General features: G+C 36.5%; 1 protein-coding gene across 1 annotated transcript in view; it reads right to left on the bottom strand.

Annotated features, from left to right (window-relative positions):
• The window catches only part of Frem2 (FRAS1 related extracellular matrix 2), a 160,410-nt gene that overhangs the window by 8,408 nt on the left and 126,938 nt on the right, over window positions 1–25,064 (bottom strand). The window contains exons 11-23 of the mRNA XM_020184528.2: window positions 24,592–24,774; window positions 21,625–21,755; window positions 19,638–19,796; window positions 18,036–18,339; window positions 15,812–15,943; window positions 15,211–15,542; window positions 6,186–6,378; window positions 4,429–4,533; window positions 2,790–2,917; window positions 2,543–2,677; window positions 1,731–1,857; window positions 468–655; window positions 112–258 (exon numbers count right to left, since the gene is read on the bottom strand). Coding sequence (XP_020040117.2) covers window positions 112–258; window positions 468–655; window positions 1,731–1,857; window positions 2,543–2,677; window positions 2,790–2,917; window positions 4,429–4,533; window positions 6,186–6,378; window positions 15,211–15,542; window positions 15,812–15,943; window positions 18,036–18,339; window positions 19,638–19,796; window positions 21,625–21,755; window positions 24,592–24,774 — 2,264 coding nt within the window. The remainder of the gene's footprint in view (window positions 1–111; window positions 259–467; window positions 656–1,730; window positions 1,858–2,542; window positions 2,678–2,789; window positions 2,918–4,428; window positions 4,534–6,185; window positions 6,379–15,210; window positions 15,543–15,811; window positions 15,944–18,035; window positions 18,340–19,637; window positions 19,797–21,624; window positions 21,756–24,591; window positions 24,775–25,064) is intronic.

Here is a 25,064-nt window from a genome sequence, read left to right on the forward strand (position 1 = left end):
GTGATTCACTGTATGTGATGTTACCATTATTTCCCTTTGTTTATGAGACATTTGAGATGGAAATGTTAGTCACTTGCATGTGGCTATTAAGTGAGTTTGTCTGGGGCCTACCTGGAAGAGTGGTGTGGAGTCGACTTTAAATCCATCTGATCCAGGTTGGTTCACTAAGACAATGGCTTCAGGGTCATCCACTGCCAGTTTGGCATTAAATAGGACATTTCCGAAACTGGTGGCTTGGGTTTCTGGCTGAGCTTTGTCCTTGAAGCAACAAGGAAAATGATGATTGCTGTAGGTAATGCCAACTTATGCAAGGGCAGAATGTTTGCCTATTAGTTTTGGACAAGTTCAACTTACCATAAAATGTCACTACTTGATTTAGTTAAAAATGATGATATTGTTTAAATTGTAAGACAAAAGATTTAATCTTGAAAGTCTATCTTGTTCGTTGTTTGGGTCAAAGCACTTACCACAATTTTAAATCTATATAAGAGTGAAGGAGAATCAGCTAAGCAGCCGTATTCTGCATTGCCTGGGCTGTACTTGGGCACATAGCCATCAGCTCCAGTGCACAGGAAAACCTTCTCAATGCTGCAGTAAAAGGAGTCACCCAGATTCTGGACAGGATCTACCATGACACGACCATAAATTACATCCCCTGAAACAGATATGGAAATGTTATTTCTGTTACATGATAGGGTGTCCCCTGTGATGTTACAGTTTGTGACAACAAGGACACAGACATGGTTTCTTCACTCTCTAGTCTGTCATCAAATGTGTGTGGAAGCCTTTTTTGTGTTAGCTTTGGAATCTGGTCCACCCCAAGTTTTCAGGTCAGGTCATTCCACAGACTGACCCCAAGTGGCTGAGAGTTATGGAGCCTCCCAAGCCAGCCACTAATGGAAACAATCTCAAAGTCTGGCCTGTAATTTTTTTTTCCAGTACTTTGAATTGAACCCAGGGCCTTGAGCTTGCTAGCAAGTGCTCTATTACTTGAACCATGCATCTAGCACTTTTTCTTTTAGTTTGTTTTTCAGATAGGGTCGTGGCTTTTCCCAGGCCAGCCTTGTAGGAGATCCTCCTACCTCCACCTGCAAAGTAGCTGGAATTACAGATATACACCACCACACCAGCCTGGCCTATAATTTGACATTCATAACATCCCCTTGTGGTTAAAGTCCAGTTTCCATAAGTTAATTAGTAGACTAATACAATATAGAATAACACTAAAAAGAAAATGTCAATAAAATACCTGGTTAATTTTATTTGCTTTTGAAAGAGGGCTTAATAAAGACCCTGGTATTTGATCACATATTTTACAGATAATACTGAACTCCTCACACATGCTAGGTATTTTGCTACCTTCTAAATTACATTTTCAAAAAAGGTGGGCACAATCTTTGCCTTGTTTGGCATTTATAATTTCAGGTAGCTGCAGTATTTTACACTTTCAAAATTGAAACAAAAGAAAAGCAAAACCCATACTGGTTCTAAAAGTCACTTAGGTACAGGAGATGGCAGTTAAATCTCTCAGAATAAAAAAAATCCATCCAGTAAAATATACCCAATTTTGTGACTTCTCACATCTGTCAAAGTGATACTCAGTCATATCCTCAAAAACTGTAAAAGAGGCTAAAAATTTCCCCCTCAAACATCCCAATAAAGCAAAGCACCAATGATACACAGGACAAGCAGAGCCTCCTTCTCATACTTTCTGAGTATGAGAGCCATACCTTCTGCAAAAGCAATGTCACTCTCTTGCCCAAATCCCATGGATCCATCTGACAGCCAGAGACTCTTCTTGGAAAGTAGATACATGTGGGTGTTTAGGCTAAACTCAGCTGCCACTGGATCACTGACCTAAAACAAGAGTAGCAGCCCTTTTATAAATTGTTGATGGTTCTGGTGGTAAACAAGTACATACCAGACTGTTCATAGTCACACATATCTGCTGTACACTGTCATGCAGAATACTGAACAATGCAATGAAACTTTTATGCCCAACTCAGCTTCGTCCTTAAAAAGGCAGAAATGGTGGGGTCAAATAAATTTTTTGAATGGGACTAACCAGCATTGCTTGAGCTCATTTCTGCTGGTTTATTGGGGCCACATAAAAGATTTATAAATAGCTTGGTCAGTGGTATACATTTTTGGACAAAAGTTGCCATTAATTTTTTTAAATGCATAATGGTAGTTAGGTACTTTGAGGTGGATTGAGCTACAGGATGTTCATTTTCCTTGGAGATTAAGAACAAGATAAAGAAGTACAAAACTCTGGGGAAAACTCTCAAATATCCAAGGCAGCAAACTAGAGGAGGAAACAGGAGATCAGATAAGAATAAATAACTCTTGCATGAATTTAAACTATGAATTTTATATCCTGAGCTAACAACAGATAAAAAACAATTTCTTCCTCCTTCTTTTCTTTCTTGCTTCCTTCCTTTTTTCTCAGCATGCAAATAAAGTAGTTACCTATATGTGAAGAAAATTTTACTAATCAAAGTGGTTTATCAAGTTGAGGAAATAATAATTCTATGAGACACACCTGTTGGAACCGAATGTCAAGGTCAAAGGTGACAGGCTCTCTGGGGTTGCAGGTGACTGGAAGATGATACTCCTGATTGGATGGAGTGGTGCAAGGCACCAGCTTTACAGTATAGGTTCCTGAGTAGTCACGTACCTTTGAGGAGGAAGGAAGCATTAATAGGCATTTATAGACATTTATAGATTTTCCCTGAAGTGGAATCAGAAGGCAGCAGAAAAGGAAAACTGAATAAGTCTTAATTACTTACTGCAAAGTCTGAGACAAAGCTCCATTGCTGTACAGGCTGGTTATAGGTTGGTTCACTCCTTATGAGGCGAAGGGAAAAGGTCAGGCCTGGATGATCAGCTGACAAGATCATTGAGCTTGTAAAGGATGCTAGAAAAGTACCCAGAATAAAAATGTATAGTGGCTAAATCAAAAAAATATGCAACAATTTAGGGTTTTCAAAGTACTGTATTATGTATAATTTGCTCTTAAGTCTGCAAATTAGGCAAGGTTAGCAAAACCATACTTAATTTGCAGCTGAAGAATCTGGGAGTGACTGTGACTCCCCCAAGATGACACAGATAGGATGTGTGACTTTAGATTCCTAAATCAGTGTTTTTTCTGCTCTGTTATTCTGTGAAAAGGTAATTATACAGAAATGCTCTTATTTGGGCTGGTGGTGTGGCTCAATGGTAGAGTGCCTGCCTAGCAAACATGAAGCCCCGAGTTCAAACCCCAATACCATACAAACACACACACACACACACACAGAAAAACCCAAAACAAAACAAAAACAGACTCAGAGAAGCTCTTCCTGCTCAGGGCTACTTTCCACAGAGAACAGCAGGGCAACCAGGGCTGGTGAGAATGCATTAATTGTGCATCACAGTTATGGGCTGAACCTAAAAGTCTATTAGCATCTGTGCAGCTGGGCAAACCCAATTTATGAATGGAATCTAATTATAATTAGATTACTTGCAATTGGGGCCAAACAATGATGCAGTTTATTAGAAAGGTGGACATGTAGAAGGAACTGTAAAGGCCGGGAAATACTGACTTTCCAGAACTTTTACAATAAAGCAAAGTGCTTCTTTTTGATGCTATATTTCTTGTAGCTCAATGCCATAAAAATACAACAGACCCTCTTTGTGTTCCTGAATATTCAGCTTTATTTTTCCTTCCTCAGAGCTCATGCCCAGAAAAAGAAAGGCTATGGAGATGGTAAGTGAACAATTTTTCCTTTCCAGTCTGACAAAAATTTGCACAGCAGTGAAACATGCAAATCAATTTAGTAGTATGGAAGGTCAAATAAAAATGAATTAGTTCTAATGAACTTTCACTTATAAAACAAACAAACACACATGGTGCTTTATTGAATGGTGCCTTATTAATATTCAAAGCACAGCCCATAGAGAGAGTACAATTGCCTAGCAAATCCTTATTAAACATAGCTGGTTAACATGTCTGAAACTTGACTATGAAAGTGAAGTGCCACTCTGACTTCATAATAAAGGTTTCTCACAGTACCTAGAAAAGATCTGTGAATAGAGAAGAGCTTGCTAAACAAATCACTTGAAATGCAAAATTTATTTTTTGTACAGTAGAAGTAAAGCAGAGAAAGGGACTGTTATTCCAATGTACTTTTCCTAAGGAAAACTCTTCTTAAAATGAACTCCATAGAGTTTCCTTTTATGTGTACTCAATGCTTTTGCATTTCCTCAAAAAGTCTACATAACGATGGTTTTGCAGCTGGTGAGATGTAAGGGACCATGAAGCCCATAAAGCGATAATTACTCATGTGAAATTCATCTCAAATTAGGGAAGGCTGCTGAAACCTGTGTAGATATTGAAAAACCATATGCACATACTTGTCATGGGTGTTAATGGGTAATGGTGCTTACCAGGATGTGATAGCACAAACAAGCCATGGAACTGAGCCTGGGTCTTGAAGTTCACAGCCAGGCATCCCTCTTCACTGATGCGCATACTGGTTGGATAGAGAGAACCTACAATGGGAGTAGAACACAAGGTAGAAATGTAAGTGACCACAGACTCCTAAAGTGCAGAATCTTTCCAGAATCTCAATTTTTCTCAATTCAGATTTGTCTCATCTTTAAACAGTCTAGGCAATGGATATTATCAGAAAAATTCGAATAACAAGAGAGGTAGAAGTTTCTTTGTTTTGTTTTCTAAGATGTCTAAAGTGGAGGTAAAATGAATTAGGTAATATGAACCTGGCCACTAAGAAATACACAGATTGATTACAATGCTATGTGTATTTTTTTTAAAGGCTTTAATCTACAAAAGCAGAGCTGTAAATGGAGAGACATGATAAATGAACTTGCCAGAATTGTAGAGATTTGGAAATGGAAATGGGTTTGATTTCTTCAGAACGATAGCAAATTTTAAAGTCTTGAAGAAAACTGGTGCTTTCCCCCAAAATTTAATAGTTTGACAAAATTTGGCTCCAGAGATAAGAAGGAAGCAGGAGATTCTGCTGTAAAGGCCGAGAACCACAGCAGGATCAATAAGATCCAGTTAACTATACACTGTCTAAGGTGAAAGTGAGATTAAACACTTGGAATAATCTGGAATGACTATTCAGGGTGGTCATGTTACTTGTCAGATAGCTCTAAGGTAACTTTAACCTGCTTCAGATTGTAGATTTATATTTGAGATGTGCTAGCAACTCTTACTTTCTTTCTAGCTAGCAAAATGTCGCACTTTCATGACATAGATTTTCACGAAGCAGAACAGTAATGTGAGTCTGGAAAGAAAACACACTAACTCTGCTAATGGAATAATTAGCTCGGAACGTGTAGACTTTACATTATGATTTTGACATAGATTTTTAAACAGTTTTGCAGGTGCTGATGGGCTCTAAGTGCTAGTCAACAGCACTTCCTACTGTGCTCTAAGACATTCTGCCAAAGTGTCACAGAAAAATAGAATTTTAAATCAGAAAGAGAAACTACAAATTTTAGCTATCATCAGAAGAAATTAAGCCACAGAAATATTAATCAATATGCTTCAGATTACACAGTTAGTTATAGGGTCGGAACCAGCATCCAGGGCACAATTCACCCTGGACTTTAAAATGTACCTCTTGAGTCAACAATATCGAAATGCATGATATCTCTGTATGTACATAATGATATGCACTGAAAGCTGTTGAATAATGAGAGGTGGGATAGTAGGGAAAGGGTAAAATAAGTAAATAAATAAGAAAAGTAAAATGCATCTCTCATTTTCAGAAGCAAAATATGTAACTTCTCCCCTTGCATTCATTCCTATTTTCAACTGGAACTTCCCTATTGGTTTTCTAGAACCTAGGGAACTATGCAAATTGTGTTGTGTAGTACATAAATGACTCATCACCTAAGATGAGCTGTTAGTGTAAAATACCCACAAAATATTGAAAGTTACATTTAGCAGCCACATATTATGCAAAATCTGAGGCATTGATATGATCCCATATCAATCAAGATCCCTTATCAAGAGTTTTTCCTTGATAAGTGTGAAAAATTATCTTATTGAATACAAAAGTAAAATATACTGAAAGCTGCTTCTATTATTTTTAGCTAGAGTAAAAACAAATCGTCTTACACAATTCAAAAATGTAAGAAAGCTAGAGTTTCTTTCCCAAGTCTTAACCCACCTTGGAGTTCGGCTTCTGGCGGGCTGCCAATCCCGTCATTCCACAAGATGGCAGTGTCGTACACAAAAGTCAGACGGAGCTCCGACTTCAAGTCAAAATGCTGCCAGCCTCCTACCCCGACAGGGGAATGGAACACGTAGGAAACATACAGAGGAACTCGGAGGGTCACGTAGGACTGCACTAGGTTTAGGACCTAAGACAATAAAATTATCCCCATCAACAAGATTCAGTGTTAATGAAATGAGTCGTATTTTGTACAAACCATTTTCTCCTTTCACTTAATGGAAGACTTAATGTAATCAATAAGGAAAGGAAATGATAGCATGTTACAATCCTATTTCCCCCTCACTTAATTTTGGATCAATTAAATTGTTGCACTAGCTACCTTCATTTGGAGCAAGGATGTACATCCTTAAGATAAATATTATTTTGAGAAGCATATACTTGTATAGTCCTTTTTATTTTATAGCTGCTTTATTAAGATATAGTTCACATACCATATAACTCACCTATTTAAAATGGACAATTCAGTAGTTTTTAGTATATTCAAGGAACTGTGCAACCATCACCACAATCAATTTTAGAATATTTTCATCCCTCTAAAAAGAACCTTGTACCCATTATCAGTCACCCACTATTCCCTCCTCCCCACAGTCCCTGGCTACCAATAATCTATTTATGTCTCCATGTATTTGCTTATTCTGAACATCTCGCACAAACGAATTCTACAATACATATGTGCTGGACTTAGCACAATGTTTTCAAAGCACGTCCATGCTGTAGCATGTTTTAATACTTCATTCCCTTTTATTACTGAACAGAGTGGTCCATTTTGTGTGTGTGTGTGTATTATTTATCCAGTGATCGATGGATAGCCATTTGGTTTGTTGCCAGTTGTGGGATATTATGATAAATGCTGTAAGAGCTACTTTATTATATGGAGAAAGATAAGACAAGTGGTAAAGATCTGGAAGCAAATCTATTTAGTAATGACATGTAATACTTAAGATGTCTCAAGAATAGCTAAAGTGAAGTGTCCTGCTTTGAATTTTATACACTCCTTCATGTATTTAGTTTGAGTAGGGAGAAGTGGAGGATAAATTAATATTCATTTATCAAGTACCTACCAAATTTCAGACAATGCAAATTCCCATTAAAAGCTATTTAATATTTTCACTCAACCACATAATTATATTTATTATGTGCCTGTGTGGTTGGATGGATAGATGCGTAATGTACAGAAAAAGAGATAGGAAAATTAACTCTCGAAGAAATAAGGCAAATTTTCTACAGAATTCTTTAAACCTCCTGAATGGCTCTGCCAAAATTACAACCTAATTTCTGGCCCAGGCTCTTTCTCCTCTACCACAATTCACTGTGTTCCAGCAAAAGTTGAGGGTAATCCTAAGATCATCTAACAACATTATTGCCTTTAATTCTCAACATAGCTCCAAGAACAAACACAACTAGTTTCTTTTATGTAAAAGGAATGGACAGAGCACACTTCTTAGAGGTCCTTCTCAGGCTGTCTGATAATGGTCTCATTCTTCCACACTGAGCTCAGAAAAGGAACAGCATATATGAGTTAGTAAACAATTTCAATTATGAGGGCTATACTATATCAGTCATGCTATCATGTAGTTAAGAATAAACTTAAGTTACAAAATGACAATCTGAATCACTGACAAAAATATATAAAATGAGAACCATCAGCCAAACAAGTTATTTGGTTCTCAGTTTCTAACCTGGAGAGCAAGAAAAGTGCCTCGCAATACAAATGCTTTGAGATGCTTTTTCTATTATAGTGGTCATAATTACTATCATGGAGCAATTGATTGTGAAGTCCAGTGTTCACAGTGTAATGGAGAGTGATTAAGTCAATCCATATGCCATTGGTAATTAAGATTCATCTTTCATCCTATGATTTTAATAAACTATCATTTAAAGGAGTATTAGGCTTTAGGTGTGGATTTCCAATTAAAATATAGAAGTATCAAGAATAATTTTTTGCAGATATTATAATCTATCCATCAAATTCTACTGTGGGTACTACTTTGGAGGCAATTACTAACTTTTCCTTCCTATGTAGAAATTAATTGGAATGTAGTTCCCTGCCTAATTCTTATTTGATTTTGTTTAGTTCCTGGGGTATACCAGAATTTATCATTTCTGGACACAGAATTGACATCTTATTGTATTTTCTTATTATCTATGGCTGGGTCTTTCCATCTACTAAGCATCTCTGCCCAGATAGCTGAAATGGAACTACCTCTATCATCCAGGTCACTGACCTATTTATTTCTTCAAAATTAAAGTATGCAATGCAATCAACAACCTCTAGATATCACCTTAAATAACACTCAACTTCAGCTTGGACCACAGAACTTTTTAAGGTATTTGCTTGACTACAGAAATATATGGCAGCTGGGTGCCAGTGGCTCACACCTGCAATCCTAGCTATTCAGGAGGCAGAGATTAGGAGGATTTCGGTTTGAGGCCTGTCAGGGCAAATAGTTCATGAAACCCTATCTTGAAAATACCCAACACAAAAAAGGGCTGGAAAAGTGACAAGTGGTAGAATGCCTGCCTAGCAGGCGTGAGACCTGAGTTCAAACCCCAGTACTGCCATATATATATTTATTGCAAATCTTAAACTGAGGCACAACGAGTAACTTCATATGTCCTTTATTGATACTTCAAGTTTCTCCAGCAAAGGCAAATGATGCTTATTTATTTACTAATTTGTGGCCTGGGGTTTGAACTCAGGGGCTCATGCTTGCTAGGCAGGTGCTCTTACTGCTTGAGCCAATCTGCCAGCCCTTTTTCTGTGATGGCTTTTTTTCATGATAGGGTCTTGTGAACTATTTGCCCAGGATGGCTTCGAACTGTGATCCTACTGATCTCTGCTTCCTGAGTAGCTAGGATTATAGGTGTGAGCCACTGGTGCCTGGCCAAACAACACTTTAAATACCATATTTAAAGAGGAAGTACAAAATGCAAATGCCCTAGAAACAAATTTTTGTTACTACTAAAAGTGTCAAGTTTATATTTGGAGATGGTACTGTCTGCCTGAGGACATAAGAAAGTCTGCTGCTCTGTGTGTGACACAGACCAGGGAGGGGATGAATAGTAAGAAAGATGAGTACCCCCATTTACATTCATAATATCAATGGGAGAAACTAGTGTTGGGGAAATTGCAATAGATTTTATTCTTCACTTATTTTGAACATGCAGTTGTAGCTGTCAACTTATATATATTATCTTCTTGATGTTTTAAAATTCTTATGGAAGGGGGTAAATTCAAATATGATACATTTGATACATTGTAAGAACCTTTGTAAATGCTACAATGTACTCCCACCCACGACAACAATAAAAAAAATCAAAAGTCAAAAAAGATTCTTATAGAAGTAGGCAGTATATGTACATATGTGTTATATATATGCTGTATATTTGCATATATATGTATATGAGTAAACTCCAAGTATCTAACCAATAGATTTCAATAGAATTACTCAATAGAATTATAATATACCTATATAATACACATAATTTTGTATTTTCTTATTGGCAATTTAAATAAGCAAAAAGAAACAGATGAAATCAACTTTAATAATACAGTAATACAGTTTACTTAGCCAAAAATATCAAACATATTACATTTTAACATGTAATCAATATAAGATAATTTCTGGTGAGATAGTATATAGTCTTTGTTTGTATTAAATCTTTGAAATCTGGTATGCATTTTATATGCATGACACCTCTCCCCTCTGGCCAGCCTTTTTTGGGTGCTCAACAGCCACACATGGTTGGTGACAATCCTATTGGACAGCCCAGCTCTAGATTCCCATGCTCAAGGTCTTTCAACTAGACCACATATTTTATCACATATGTCCCACCTTCATGTAGGATATGTGGCTTGTGTTTACCTCGAAGATTAAAAACTAACTCAGAGCTGTTAGAATTTCCTTGAGAATTTCCACAGGTGAGGATTTTGCATGGGTTGAAATGTCTTTCCCTTGAGAGATGATGAGGAACATCTCTCATCAAGATGGGGTTGTTTGTGAATAAGTAAAGAAGGCTCATGGATCTCAAAAGCTTCAAGTTTCAGTGAAGTGTGCAGTTGGCTACTCAAGTGAGGTCATTGCATTCATTTAGGTTCTCTGAGTAATGTACACCCAGGAAGGAACATTTGGGAAGAAAAGATCTTGACATAGGCCCAAATACAAGCCTTTCTGAAGGGCTGTGTACTAGCGATCCTCTGGAAGGAGCGTCAGTCCTGCTCCACAAACTCTAGAAGTAAAGACAGCTCTATGGAATATTTCCAAGGATAGAATTATAGGGAACCGAAATGACCAGTGATTGAAGGACAGTTAAATACATTGTAATGGTACCTCACAAGTGAAATATCACACAGTCCTCAAAACTCAAGAATCTGAAGAATTTTTCTTGTTATGAGAAATGACCAAGTTAAAAAGGCAGTATACAAAATGGTATAAATGATATCATACTACTACTCTTAAAAAATGTGTGTGTATGTTGAAGAAATTAGAAAATATTTCTGGGTACAATGATAGTAGAATAATGGGTGGGGCTTTTTTCCTTTTCTTATTTTGTGGGGTTTTTTTTTTTTTTTTTGATGGTAGTGGGATTTGAGTTCAGGGCCTTGCGCTTGCTAGGCAGGTGCTCTACGACTTGAGCCCTTTTTACTTTAGTTATTTTCAAATAGGGTCTCACATTTATGTCCAGGCTGGCTTGGACTGGGATCCTCCTACTTAGCTTCCCACATAGCTGAATGACAGGTGTGTCCCACCATGCCCAGTCACTGGTTAAAAGGGAGTCTCATGAACTTTTTGTCTTGGCTAGCCTCAAACCATGATCCTTGCAATCTCTGCCTCCCCAGCTAGGATTGCAGCTAGAACCACAGCACCTGGCCTTTTTTTCTTTTTTAAATACTTTTTTTTAGCCCCCCAGAGTTCTGCAATGACATCATTACTTTCATTTAAAAAATAAAATTAAAAATAGTAAATTTGACAAAACAGGAAGCGACAAACTTCATGAGAGTCATGCATTTCTGTATTCATTTTGATAGTTCTTAAAAAATGATTTAGAGTGGCTTATGTATAAAAGAATCAGTGAAGTAAATGTAAAATAATTGGAATGAAAAGAGATGGCTGCTAAAGGATATTCTAGCCTCAAAGTTCATGTGTGTAAATCAAATACACCACTAAAAAGGAGGTAAAATTATTCTTCAAAGCAACTAAGGAAAAAAATTTGTTTACTTTTCCAAAGTCATACTAAGTCTTTTCACAAGTACATTACAATTTCATGTCTCAAGTACAAACTGTAATTGAGGTTGCATTTCTGTAGCTTATTCATGCACACTTTTCAATGTTATCAGTTGTTTACCTAGCAAGGTGAGAGCAGAAAACTCGAGTGTGTCTGAAACAGATTTTTCGTCACATACACAAAAATGCAGGGAGTTGGCAATATTTCATGGTGGTAGCTGTAGCTACTAAGAACACATAACAAAAAAAAATCAGTTCTCCATCACGCTGCTTTTGGCAGAAGCAATTACAGGTTAATAAAAGTTGTTTGCACAGTAATTACCTTGAGCTAAAGTGCCAAGTCTAGGAAAGGAAGGAAGATAATGTTTGCTACGTGCTTGTTCAGGGCTTTGTGGTGCTGCAGAGGACAAACAGACCTGCCTGTGCTTCTTACTGGGGTGGTCAGCAAACCCATGAAGCCACTCTGAAACACATGTCACCTGTGCTGATGGATCACCTTTATTTTTATCCTTTTTCCTCATATTAAATGTGGAAATACAAAAGTTGGCAAGACTCTCATGACATTCGAACATAGAATCTATTTATCATGCATTTAGTGTGCTTTTCTTCAGAAGCGATCTTGTAAATTATGTGTTTGCATTTAAAACCAAGGTGTGAAGTTGCAAACCACTGTTGTGAGGACCAGGAACTGCTCTGTTTTCCAACAGTAGCTGTGGATAGAATCTGGCACGTATTTTCATGATCACTACTAGGCAGCATTCTTGTACTAGAACAAAGGGAAAAGTTCATTTGACTTTCTTGCAATTTCATCTGTGACCATATTCATTCTTCACATTCACCCAATTCAATGTCCAGATAAGCATTGTGATGTGGTTACAAGCACAGGCTTACAAACTCCCTGAACTTAGGTGGGTTATTTGAATTCTCTTTGCTTCAATTTCCTTATTCATAATGGAAAACTGTACTTATCTCATAGGGTCGCTGTGAGTGGAAAAACACAAGTACTTTAGAAGGATAGCAGGCACATAGTAAATATTAAATATGTTAGCTATTACTGTTATCATTTATTGTTAGTTCTATTACATATTTTCTCTTCTTCTCCAGAACCTCAAAACTAATGAAGGAAAAGTAAGGAAATATCTTAGAGTGTTATTTTTCTTGTTTTAATTTATATCTTCTTCTTCCTCACCTATATTTAAGTAATATGTATGTTAGTGTGTTTGAGAGAATGCATAGGAGAATATCAATAGTTAGGAGAGAAACAGAAATTTAATTCCAAGGAAGAAAGGGGGAAAAATGGGTGCTCATCCCTAAGCTTTGCTCTAAGAGAGTAAGCCCCATGTTTAATTTGCTAGTTTGTTACTTAGATTACACTGAGGACTTCAGAAAGTTAAAACTTGGTCCTGGAATCTCAGTGAATTGCACAGAATTTGATCTTCTCTGATGTTGATAATCATGGTTATACTTTTAAATTTATTTTCAATAATGCCAAAGGAAAAAAAAAATCCTTTCCAGAAGGGACTCATACAACATATTGGCCATCCACTTAAGAAGGTTGCACAAACTAATTAAGAATTTTGTGACGTGATAATCGTTATGAAATGCTTGATCTTATTCCTTGTGTTTTGTAACGCAAGTCTTTAAGGCAGGTGGAGCTTAGCTGAAACCTGCAGTTGCCAGTTTTCACTTAATGGAGTGGAACTTTCTGCAGTTCAACCACAGAAGGAGAGCAAAGACTTTTCTAGTTAACAGAGGACATGGGAAGAAAAAAAAGTTCTGAACTCAAAGAATTCAATAGAGGAACTGGGATTTAGCAAAGTAGAGTGAGTTAGGTGGGCACTTTAGAATCAGATTTAGTCTGAGGAGTTCACACCTTAAGGGGAAGGCTTTGCATTCAAAATGACCTTGAAACGTTGGAGAACTGGACAGATAGAATAAGATAAAGCTTAAGCAGGGTACACACAGTATTTCAATAGATGAGACGGTCTGAGTCACATATAAAAGAAGGAAAGGGGTTTGGGTCACATATAAAAGATACCATTCTGTGAAAAAAACAGAAAACATCCCTGTGAGCTAAAACAGACCACAAAATAGATGAGGCTCACAGAGAAGCTTTGCAGAAGGAAAAAAGTGATTTCACAAGCAATAACTGAACTATGATGTAATCCAATTACTGAATCCTATATTGTTTATGCCAGTAGATCCTGTGGCTTGGGCAGATCCCTGAGAATAGAGCAATCAGAAAGGAAATGGTGGTTTAACATTGGATTGCAAACAGGCTCTGTGAAGAAATGCTAAAGGAACTAGAGACAGTTGATCTATACAGAAGGCTAAGGTAGATTTGATAAAATGGACCTTTACCTTTATTCTGGAGATAGGATTTTTTCTTTCATGTCTTTTTTCAAGTGGTGAAAATCGGTGGAGACGGAGTTAAAAGGCTAACATGGATGAGGCTTACATAGTTTGCCCAAGGACACATGGCTAGAATATATCAGAACCAAATTTGTGCCTGCCTTTGCTTAATTCCTGTATTGAACCTCTTTCCACCATTTCACACTGTCTTTATGTTTTATTTTGGCACTACTGGGATTTGAACTTTGGGCTTCCTGCTTACTGGGTAGACACTATACCAATTAAGCCACACCTCCAGCCTTAAATTGGTATTTGGGATTATTACTATTTCCCATGAATTTCTGAAAATTACAGTTTTTAAAAGAGATTGTTAAGATATGACCTCAGACCTTTGAGTCTAGTAGATTCCAGACAATGATATGATGCTGTTTGTTATCATTTGCTTTTCTCTTGCTACTACTTATTTTATATTTTAACACCTTAGGAAGACAGGAATTTGGAACTCAGGAATTGCTGATTCCATTAGGAATTTAGCCTCACCTTGGCTAAATCTTGAAAGACATGATATATTCCACCTGCCACTCACCACTTTAATGAGGAAATCTACATTTGTAACTGTTATTCCAGGTAAGAATTTTTATTTCAAAATACTCATTGTAATTTTCAACTATAACCAATATACAAATTTTAGATTCTCTATTATAACCCAAACGGTAGACCTTGCTTTCTTATCATTTTAGCATCTTTTTTAACAATGATGGGGAGGCTTTTGTGTGTGTGTGTGCATTTTATGTGCAAATGTGTAGTATGGGGAGGAATTATTTGTAGTGGAGACTCTTAATGAAAATACTTTTTACTATGTTAAGTATTGAAACAGGAAACACAGGGAGGAAAGAGAAAAGACTAGAAAGAAAAAGGAAGCGAGATAAAGGAAAAGGAAGGAAGGGAAGAGGAAAAGTAGTAAGGAGAGAAAAACTAGACCTGATTCTCAGGTCTGTTAATTGTCATTTTAAGTGACTTATGATACACTATCTCAGGCTCTTATGCCTATACATGAGAAATGATAATTGTTTACTTTGAAGAGAAATCAGTATTTGCAGCTTAAAAGTCAGTAGATTTGGAGTTTAAGGCAATGATGATGCAGTGTCCTTTTGATATAAAGATAATGTAATTGATCCACTTTTTAAAAATACATATATTTTGACATATCATTTCATCAATAGACATGGATTTTCACACCATCCATCCATTTGTCTGGTCCTTCTTGTTACTGATGACCTATATTACTAAGAACAGAGTTAAGATTTAGTAAAAAAAAATATTGATAGAACAGACCAGTTGATTTATCCAGTGATCAAAGCTCAGATGCTAAAAATGTGTACCTGGCCATCTGTCCCAACAGTGCCTCCACAGTCAGCCAGGAGCTCCGACATTTCATAGTAGCTTACAAACTCCCACAAGCAGGCCTCCAGGTTCAGGTTTCGGTAGAAGCGTAAGGTACTGGAGCCTCTGATGGCGGCACTGTACTGATAAGGATATGTCTCTCCAATGACATCTGGGTTTTTTGTTGCATCAGTCAAGAAACCATGGTGAGTCTTCACTTCAGTGTAATCCAGGAGGTTGGAGCACTTGTGGTTGCCAACTCTTGTGCCGTCAGGGCTGAGGGTCAGCTCAAAGTTGGTTAGCTCTCTAGTGGAGATCACAGGGAGCATGCCTACAGCGAAGCATATTAACCATGGTTCTGTCTTACTGTGTTTGGACATGGGTTAAACTTATTTAATTTTAAATAATGCTTAAATTGTTAGACTTTTCAAGGCTAGGTAGAAAGAAGGCAGAAATAATTGAACGGAACAGCAGGACTTGAAGTACAAGTCACAAATTCAATACTGGTGTAAGCTTGGAAATTTAGAAAATTGAGCAAAATAAATCAGGTGATGAGAAGCCCAAAACTGTTCCATGGACATGCTCACCCAAGACACCTACCGTCTATGTGTGGCATTGTGATGGTGAGCTTGATAAGGTTGGGGAAGTCCGGGTCCTCAGGACCAGTGTAGCGCAACTTAGCTGAGAAGGGCTCGGCCCCCACAACTCCAGGCACACGCGGCTGACAAAGGCCTTAAGGAAAACAAACACATTTATGCTAAATGAAGACAACAGAAATACCCAGGGAGTATTTTTATATGAGTGCTATTATTTTTCTACACACTTTAAAATTCTGGGTGGACCAAAACCTGGTTAAGAACGTACATGATGAAGAAGCAGAGAACCAGCGTGAGGAGTCACCACAGCACAGGTTCATGGCCTCTTCACATTTTAGAGTTTTGAAAAGATTTGAGAAGAAACAGTTATTGTTTAATGTGACTTAATATGTGCTGGTTGTTTTAAATCATGAACAAATTCACCAAATTATTTAATATGTTGTGTGAACAAATACAGTAAAAGTGACTGAGAGCCAATAGGAACAAAGTATAGTTAAATTAAGTGAATTTGATATTTACCCTAGAACAATATACTTATGATTAGTTAATATACATTAGTTATTTATTAGTAGATAAAATTGAAATGTGCTTTTATTTATTTATTTGTTTATTGTGGTGCTGGGTATTGATCCCAGGGCCTCATGCACACTTTGCAAATGCTCTACCACTGAGCCATAATTCTCTAAAAGGAGCTCATTTTAAAGACAAAAACTAAAATATCTTTTCAATCACAGAACACATTGTATACTATATTCTTACAATGTATTTTATAAATTCTAGTTAATTTTTTCTTTCTCTCTCATTTGTTCTAAAATTTCAAAGTGACCTTCAAGAATTCTGAAATGAATGTCATCCTCCAATGCTTCCTTTAAGAGAATTATGATGCCTTCATTTGAACATGGAAGGGACCAAGACACTGAATTATAATTTCAAGAGAACTAGGAAGTACATTTTTTTTTCTGTTTCTATACAATGGAGAAAATAGATAGGTCTATTTATTAAAATAACAATAAAATCAGCAGTAGTCTCCAACATCTGGGCTATCTTTATTAATAAGGACACTAATTTTAAAGCATTGTTAATTTTTTGGTACCAACCGAACAGCTTGGTTTTAAGAAAAATGTAAAACCATATATTTATTTTGAGTATTTTATTTATGTATAATGTTTATTATGTATGACATAAAGTCAACAAATATATTAAACATCAATAAGTATTTGATTCCAAATACATAATGGTAGGAGGATGTACATATAGCATTTTATTTATTTATTTATTTTTGCTGGATTGAATGCAGGAACTTGTGCGTAAAGCAAACCCTCTACCACTGAGTTACACCCTCAGTCTCTTTCTGAGTGCTGTATGCTAATGAAATTTTAGAAATGGAAACATATACACATAATCTTTAAAAGACACCTAAGGGTTAGGGGTACAGTACTTGCCAGGCATGCACAAGGTCTTAGGATCAATTCCTACCACTGAAAATAAAGAAATAAAAATAAGTATAATCTCAAAATTCCTTTTTTTCTTTGAAACAATCTTTGAGGCAATAATCTAAAGATTCTTATGCAGTTTGAAGAATCAGTTTATAATGTGGAATTCCTGTCTTTCCAATGTTGTGTATAGCCATATCCTATTCTCCACTCCTCCCTGTAATAACAAGATAAGATAAGGGTGAGTTCATATATTTTCTACCTGAACTGGCCTTCCCTGCTGTCCCCCGCAAACTCCTACTGGTACAGCAGCCAGCTGAGCTCCTTGCCTGGCACAGGCAGCTCCTGCCAGATCTGACGCTTACATCTGATCCTGCTCTGTCTCCTGATGGTTCCTCCTCTTCCTCTCTGCTTTCTCTGCTTGTCACTCCCATCCATGTTTTCAAGATTCAGCCTCTCTGTGTTGAGCTTTCCTGATCCACTGAGGGCAGAACTAACCCTAACTTCTCATTTCAGGCCTTATTTGTTTGGGTCTTCACCTTTCCTATAGACTCCGTAAGGATGGTTTCTTGCTGATTTTCTTTCTGCCAGCATAAAGTGCTGTTTGACATATCATAGGTGCTCACAAACTATGGACCTGTTTCCTAATGAATACTGTTGTAAAAATGGATTTCACAGTTAACTACAGAGCACTGTGGAACACATTGACATTGGAAGAATTAATAACTGGAAATAGACATTTGAAATATTCCATAGTATTCCAGCAAGATTCCTGCAAAACTGACAATGCTTTACCTTCTTCTCTACCGATGGTTACAATAGGGCTCATCAGCTCCAGCCCTTCATTTCCATCGGTGTTCACAGCACGAGCCGCACACTGCACCCGGGAGCCAGGCTGAAAGTATATGGAGTCTAACGTGATTATCTTGGAGGATGTGAAAAAGGTGTCGAAGTCCACCTCTTTCATGGGGCTTGTCACACCATCAGGACCAGCTGGAGCACTTATCAGCCATCGGTAGCGAGTCAAAGTGTCATTGATGTTCTCACTTGCACAAATAGAACCTGTTTTGTCATAGTCTGAATATTTGGGGTTGCAAGCCTATGAAAAACAAATAGCCATGTTAGGAATGCCGTACAGAACAATGCGGACATGATTCCTCTCCAGTTCTCTCAATTCTCATGTTTTCACTGCTGTCTTTTATCATTTCTATGTGTTTTTCATGCAACTTCTAGTTTCTATTCCCATCCCTGATAGCTTTATGAAGTGCAAGCTTGCTTTTCCAACAGCTTATTAAATGTTTTCACTTCTAACTTGATACATGCAAAATTGTTAACCACATCACCATCTCATCAGAGTTGCTAAATTATCTTTATCCTTTCTCTTTTCCTCCTTCCTCTTTCCTTCCTCCCTAAAACAATGTTGATGGTCACCTCTCTTTTGGGACTGGTCACACGCTCAGCACCAATGGGAATTCTTGTCAGTCATAGAAAGCTGGCTCCTTTCTTGCCTTCCACATCCAGTCAATCAGTGAATTTGATATTCTTCCTTTGCAAGGCTTTTTAAATTGCTATCTTCTTCAATTATTACAAAATTTCCCTGTCTAATTCAGGTCTGTCCTGCTAACACTCTGATATCACTCCTTTTATTGTGTAGTTTTGTGGAAGAACTCCCTGCTATCCAGCAAATGAAACTTAAGTTCCTTAGTGTGATACTTAGGGATCTCTATAATCTGTTACTGAGTTATTATTTATGCCTTTTTAATTCAATAAACATTTACTGCATACCTGTTACATGTGGGTTGTTATATTAGGACTGTTGTGATATAAAAGTAAGTAGGTCATTGTGTTTGTTTACAAGGAGCTAATAATTTAGTTCAGAGAAAGCCAGTAGAAAAAGTATGCCACTTTTCTCTCTCCAGCTTTAGCTGCTGTTGCAATAAATTCATTTTGGAATAATCTTTTCTTACCTGAATCTTACTGTAAATTATTGAAATTCTACTGACTGTACTAAGCTTTCCCATAGAGCCATGGTTCTAGTTCCTAATTTGTATTATTACTACAACAATGATCACATCTTGCCTTATACTAGAGCTACTGATTCCTGTTTTTCTCTTCCTTATTTTTAAATTCCTTCTATGAAGAGTTTATACTCATTTGTTTTTCTATCAGTGAGAAACTCTCAGATTGTATATTCTGTACACATAAATTAATAAATCTTTGCTGGATGAAGGAAAAAATGGAGTTTCATTTAATTCATGTTTTTTCCTTCACTTCAAAGCTTAAATACTGCAATATTTTCCCATTTTTGTTTCTTCATGACAATACTGATCAAAGTTTATAATCACTGTAAATAGTTATCTGATAATTTCCCTCTGTTTCCATCAATTTCCTACTTACTGTGATGCAGATGACAGGATAGCCAGATACCGGTCCAGTGTGCTCCTTAGCTTTGGAAGTGTCATCATACATCAGCAAAGACACAATTTGAGGGACAGAAGGAAAAGTGACATCCGCCATGTTGTTCATTTCTTCTATGTATACAATAGCTTTGGTCACCTAGAAGGAAAAGATAATTATCACTGATTCATGAAATATTAGACTTTTATTGCCTCTGTTATATAGAAAAACATTTACAATGCCTAGGAAACCCATGGAATCTTTGAGATAAAAATTGTCACACCCAAATCCCCTGCAGAATGATAGGCCTTATGTGGTTTGTTGCATGTTACCCTGATGCTTTGTTCATATCTTATGATTCCAAGGGTGGGTACCTGAGCCTGGGACAGCTAATTCAAAGTCTGGACGGTAGCTTGTAAGGTATTTGGGTTTTAAGTTATTTTCTCCAGTTTTGAGAAGTTGATATAGCTGACTTGGGTTTGTGAAGTAGAAATTGTATGAAAAAGTCTATTAGTTGATAGTGAGAAAGCTGACAGACACTCCAAGGGAAGAGACATCCTAAAGGTCATGAGATAGTGTGGGTCATGATGAAGCAGATGACAGTGGGAAGGAAAGCTTTAAAGGGCAAAGGCCAGAAGGCAATGCCTGAAATACAGGCAGAGGAAGAAGCTGAGAACTAGGCAGAAACAGAATCTTTGGACATCTGCTGCTAGCAAGGTGACAAAACACCTGATTCTGTTTGTGTTGGCTCCTGAATAACCTCCCAATATTTAATAACTGATATTACAGCTTCCAAACCTATCTTCACATATAATATGCTCTGCAGCTTACAATAGGGTTACATACCATGGGCCCATCCCAATCCGAAAATACTGTAAATCAAGAATTCATTCAACCCACCTAATCTTCTGAACATCACAGGTTAACAACACAGGACACTGTAGAGTCTCAACTGTTGGTCCTCATGATTACTCAGAAGAGATTAAAGCCAAAATCCAAAGTATGGTTTTTACTGAATGGGTATCACTTTACAACATCATAAAGTTGAAAAACTGTAAATTGAACCTTTGGAAATCAGGAATTGTCTATATACTCTTAAGAGGAGCTTTTGTCACTGGAATTGATTTGATTCAATTTCTCTTCTTTTCACCCAAAAAATTTTCATATAATAACCAATAAAAATAATAAAAGATTTACTTTTATGTGATCAAAACACAAAAATATATTTGATAAAGAAGTTTTGCCCATACTTATTGAATTATAAATATGACTCTAGAAAATAAGGAAATTTAGCAGAAATGCCATCATGCAATAAAAATGATAAAATGACAAAAATATCTCCCCCATTTGACCTCATATTAGTAGTAAAACAAATGATAAAAGCAATATAGTAAATTAAGCCTAAATATTAAAATTGACCTGCTTCTAAAATGACATGTAATTTTAAAATTATTTTCAATGTAAGGGTCAAAATTCTGTGGAAATTATGCTTACCTTGAATAAAATCTGGTTGTTGATACAATATAAATTAAATAAGCATAGAAAACAAGTTTTATGACTGAAACATTTCAGACATGAGGCTCGAGACATCAAATTCTAATCAAACTCAGAGGAACAAGTGGGAATTTTGAGGGCTAGCAAACTGTTTTGTGGGCGAAATGTCTATTTTAATCAGTTGTGGCACTGAATTAATGTCTTGTCTTTGTTCTGAAATGATTCGTTCTCTCTGGAGGTCAATTTCAAGTTCAGTTCCTATTGAATGTCATAGGAAAGGTAATGGCTGACGTGGGGCTCACTAACTAAAGGCCTTGGGTTCTTAGAAACAGGATTTGTCCAAGAAAAAGAGGAATTTCCTGGTTATGATGTAATTAGAATGAGATTTATTTCATCCAAAGTGTTATCACTTTATGACAGATGACGTGATTTCTCATATGCATTTCCTCTGATGAATGCTGGCCATAAATTTATAACACATTGTATTACTTACCTGTGTCTCCGCTATCATGTTTTCATCAGGTTTTAAGTGAACAGTGAAGGCCTCTCTCATCTCTCTTACCCCATCAAATATTACTTCAATTTCAACAGTGTGTTGGGTTTCTCCTTCCTTAAACTCAATTTCTATGAATGCAAAAACACAGACTTAAATCTTTTGCATATGAGCATGAGTTTTTCTCAAGTCTTTTTTTCACTGTGTTCTACAAATAAAAGTACATTCTACTTTGCAGCCTAGTATATTTTTTGTAGGTGTATGTATGAGCAAAAGAGAATCAAAAGTTCACAAACATCACTTTTTCTTATTTTGTATAATTGGAGTGTAATGTTTTCTATTCTATTCTATTTTACCATACCCTATCCTATCCAAAGCAAAATTGTAATCATAAGTTACCAAATTAATTTGTTGGCTTACAGATAGAAAAAAAGCTGAGTTATGAGGCAATCAGTAGTTCTTCTATTGGGTCATAATGGGACTGTTCTTGGGAACATTATGAATGAATGTTACTGCTTCCCCTCAACCCACTGTCCCTTCTCACTAAAAAGAATTGCTTCATTGTCATGAAAATTAAATCTAATTATCAGAATTCTGAACTATTCATTTTAATTTTTTTTTTGCACTCAGGTTTTGAACTCAGGGCCTCAAGCTTGATAGGCAGGTGCTCTTACCACTTGGACCACTCCACCAGCCCTTTTTTGTGTTGGGTATTTTCAAGATAGGGTATCAAGAACTATTTTCCCAGGCTGGCTTCCACCCACCATCCTCCTGATCTCTGCCTCCTGAGTAGCTAGGGTTACAGGTGTGATCACCTGCACCTGGCTCATTTCAAAAATAAACAGTAAAAAAATCATTGGATTTTATTGAGCTCATAATTAAGCAGCTGACCATACTGTTAAACATGTATAAACTATTTTCTTGGTTTTACTATACCTTTCAGGAATCTGGTTCAGAAGAGAAAATATAAAGAAAATAAAGTATAATCATTCCAATCGGAGGAAACAGTAAATGTTGCATCTTAACTATGAATTCTTTATGGCAGAAAATAATATTTCTAGTGCATTTTTATACTTCAATTTTTATGATCAATCACAAAGAAAATATTTTCTTGAAAATCCAGTTAATCTAGATATCTTTAAAAGTAGTTCTGTTTCTAGATGCAGCATTTTTTTCCCATTATCCTTGGGAGAAAACAGGATTTTTTCCCAAGAGAGAGAATACAGACTTTTGACCTCTTTGGCACCTTCCTACATGGTAATGGGCAGGTGGTTGTGCTAACACAGCCTCCACTCAACAAAGAATGGACTTTATGGTTCAATAGCATTATAGTCCCTCCATTTTTCTCTCACATTTCCCAGATCTCATTCACTTTCCTTTCTTGTCTTAACTTTGTAAGCATTCAAGATTTTATAATTCCCTGATATGCAATTCAAATTTCTAAGGAGTTTAAAAAATAATTTATTTTAAATATTTATTTCTGATAATACACTTGCTAGATGATAGTTAAATTTCTTAATCACATTTGTCTTAATCTGTCATTTTTAGCATGTGAAAAATTTTCAACTTTTATTTATTTTTTTTCTGTTTTACTTGATTAGGTCTGTCTTCAATTTAACCCATAAAAGGAGAAATTAGGACATGTTTTGTAAAAATACCCCTTAAGTTTGTATTATAAACATTTTAAACAGCAAGCTGACATTTATGGAATAAAAGACATACAGGTTAATTTAGTATTATTTAACTTTTATCTGATATAATTCATCAGTTCACTACATAGTTAAAGAATTATGTTCCTGTTTGGCCAAAAAAATCATTTTATTTCTAAGTAAAACAATTTCCATTAAAGAGTTATACCAGCAATATTTAGAAGACTTTTCTTTCATATATAATGTGCTTATTATAGAAAAGACTGACTAGATTTTGGAATTCAGTAGCTTATCAATTTTCTTTTCACATATAATTTATTTCAAGTATATAGGGAGATAGAGGTGGATGAATTTGAAGTACTATACTGGTTTATCAAGGTTTTACAATATATACAAAGGCAATACCAGCTCCTTTACAGAAGATGCTATTTTTCTATTACCTCATTCATTTTGTTAGTGATTCAATAGTTTCTATCAGTCACTTTCTATATTTTCTTGGTGAGTAAGAAAATCAAGATGAATGCTTGAAGTGCTTTGATGGGCAAGAATTAATGACTGCTGGTAGTGAGCAGTAAAAAGTAGAACTATAGTAGGTAAGTGGAACTCCAAATAATTCAAAAATTTAATTTTGGATGTAAATTTATGGCTATTGTCAGCAAATAATTCAAAGAGAGACAGAGGGAGGAAGAGGGAGAAGGAAGGAGAGAGAAGAGAGAGAGGAGAGAGAGAGGAAGAAGGGGAGGCAGAGAGAGAGAAAGAGCGAGAGAGAGAGAATTAATTTAATTATTCCAAAAAGTAGATGATGAAGTGATCCCAACATTTGCAGAGGAAGGAAAAGTTGTGCGTAGGGGGCACCTATGCCCCAGAGAACTCATGGCCTCTGGGGCTGGTATTTCACTACCCTTTCACTGTCCTCTGTTATTACACCATTTTCTGGCTTTAGTTTTAGATTTCAGGTGTTGTCTAAACTAAAATTGATTATTATCATGGCTATCATGCACATTTTCGATGTAATGGAAACTTACAGGAAAATTATTATTTAGGTCTGCTCACCGTCTGAAGGTAAAAACCAGCAGAGAGTTAACTCAAAGCTGAAAGTTATCTAGCACATCCACTTGAAATTCCCCAAGTCCTAACACATGTACCCTGTAAGTCAATTAAAGATAAATTTTGTTATCTTTAATTTTCTAAAGGAGATGAATTGATGAGTCTGAAGGAGATGAGTTATTTCAATTGGATGTTCCTCTTTTCCCCAAAGGCACAGCACTAACACAGTGTTGGCATGATCCTACTGGAGGCAAGCCTTGGAAGCCCCTACCTTCTGATACAGGATGATAGTCTTCCCCAGAAGTGGCTGAGCCATCCTTGGTATGGACTCTCACGATGGAAACCTTGGAAGTGTCTCCTTGGCGAATCACTGGAATTTTGACGATCACTGATTCGCTTGGTTCTTTAGGTTCAGTGACACTAAATTTTGTTTCTCCAAATTTGATAATAGACTCTAAAATTGTGGAAAACATAGATTAAATTGTTAGTCAGGGAAAACTTTTCCCTATTTCTGTATCCTTCCACCTGGGAGGAGCTTAATTACTATTGCACTCCTGCTTCTCTCTGTCCCCTCACCCTGTATTAGTGGTGAGTGTGAAAGCGGAAACTGACAAGTATAGCCTTGCTCCTTCTTGAGGATTAACCAGCACCCAGAGTACATGTGCTCTGAGCTGTCCCTTTGTAGCATAAATTACAGGGGAGCAGGCCATTGATGCGGAAAGGGAAGGGAGGAGGAAAATATTG

This window comes from Castor canadensis, chromosome 10 (assembly GCF_047511655.1).
Source record: "Castor canadensis chromosome 10, mCasCan1.hap1v2, whole genome shotgun sequence".
Classification (NCBI taxonomy): Eukaryota; Metazoa; Chordata; class Mammalia; order Rodentia; family Castoridae; genus Castor; species Castor canadensis.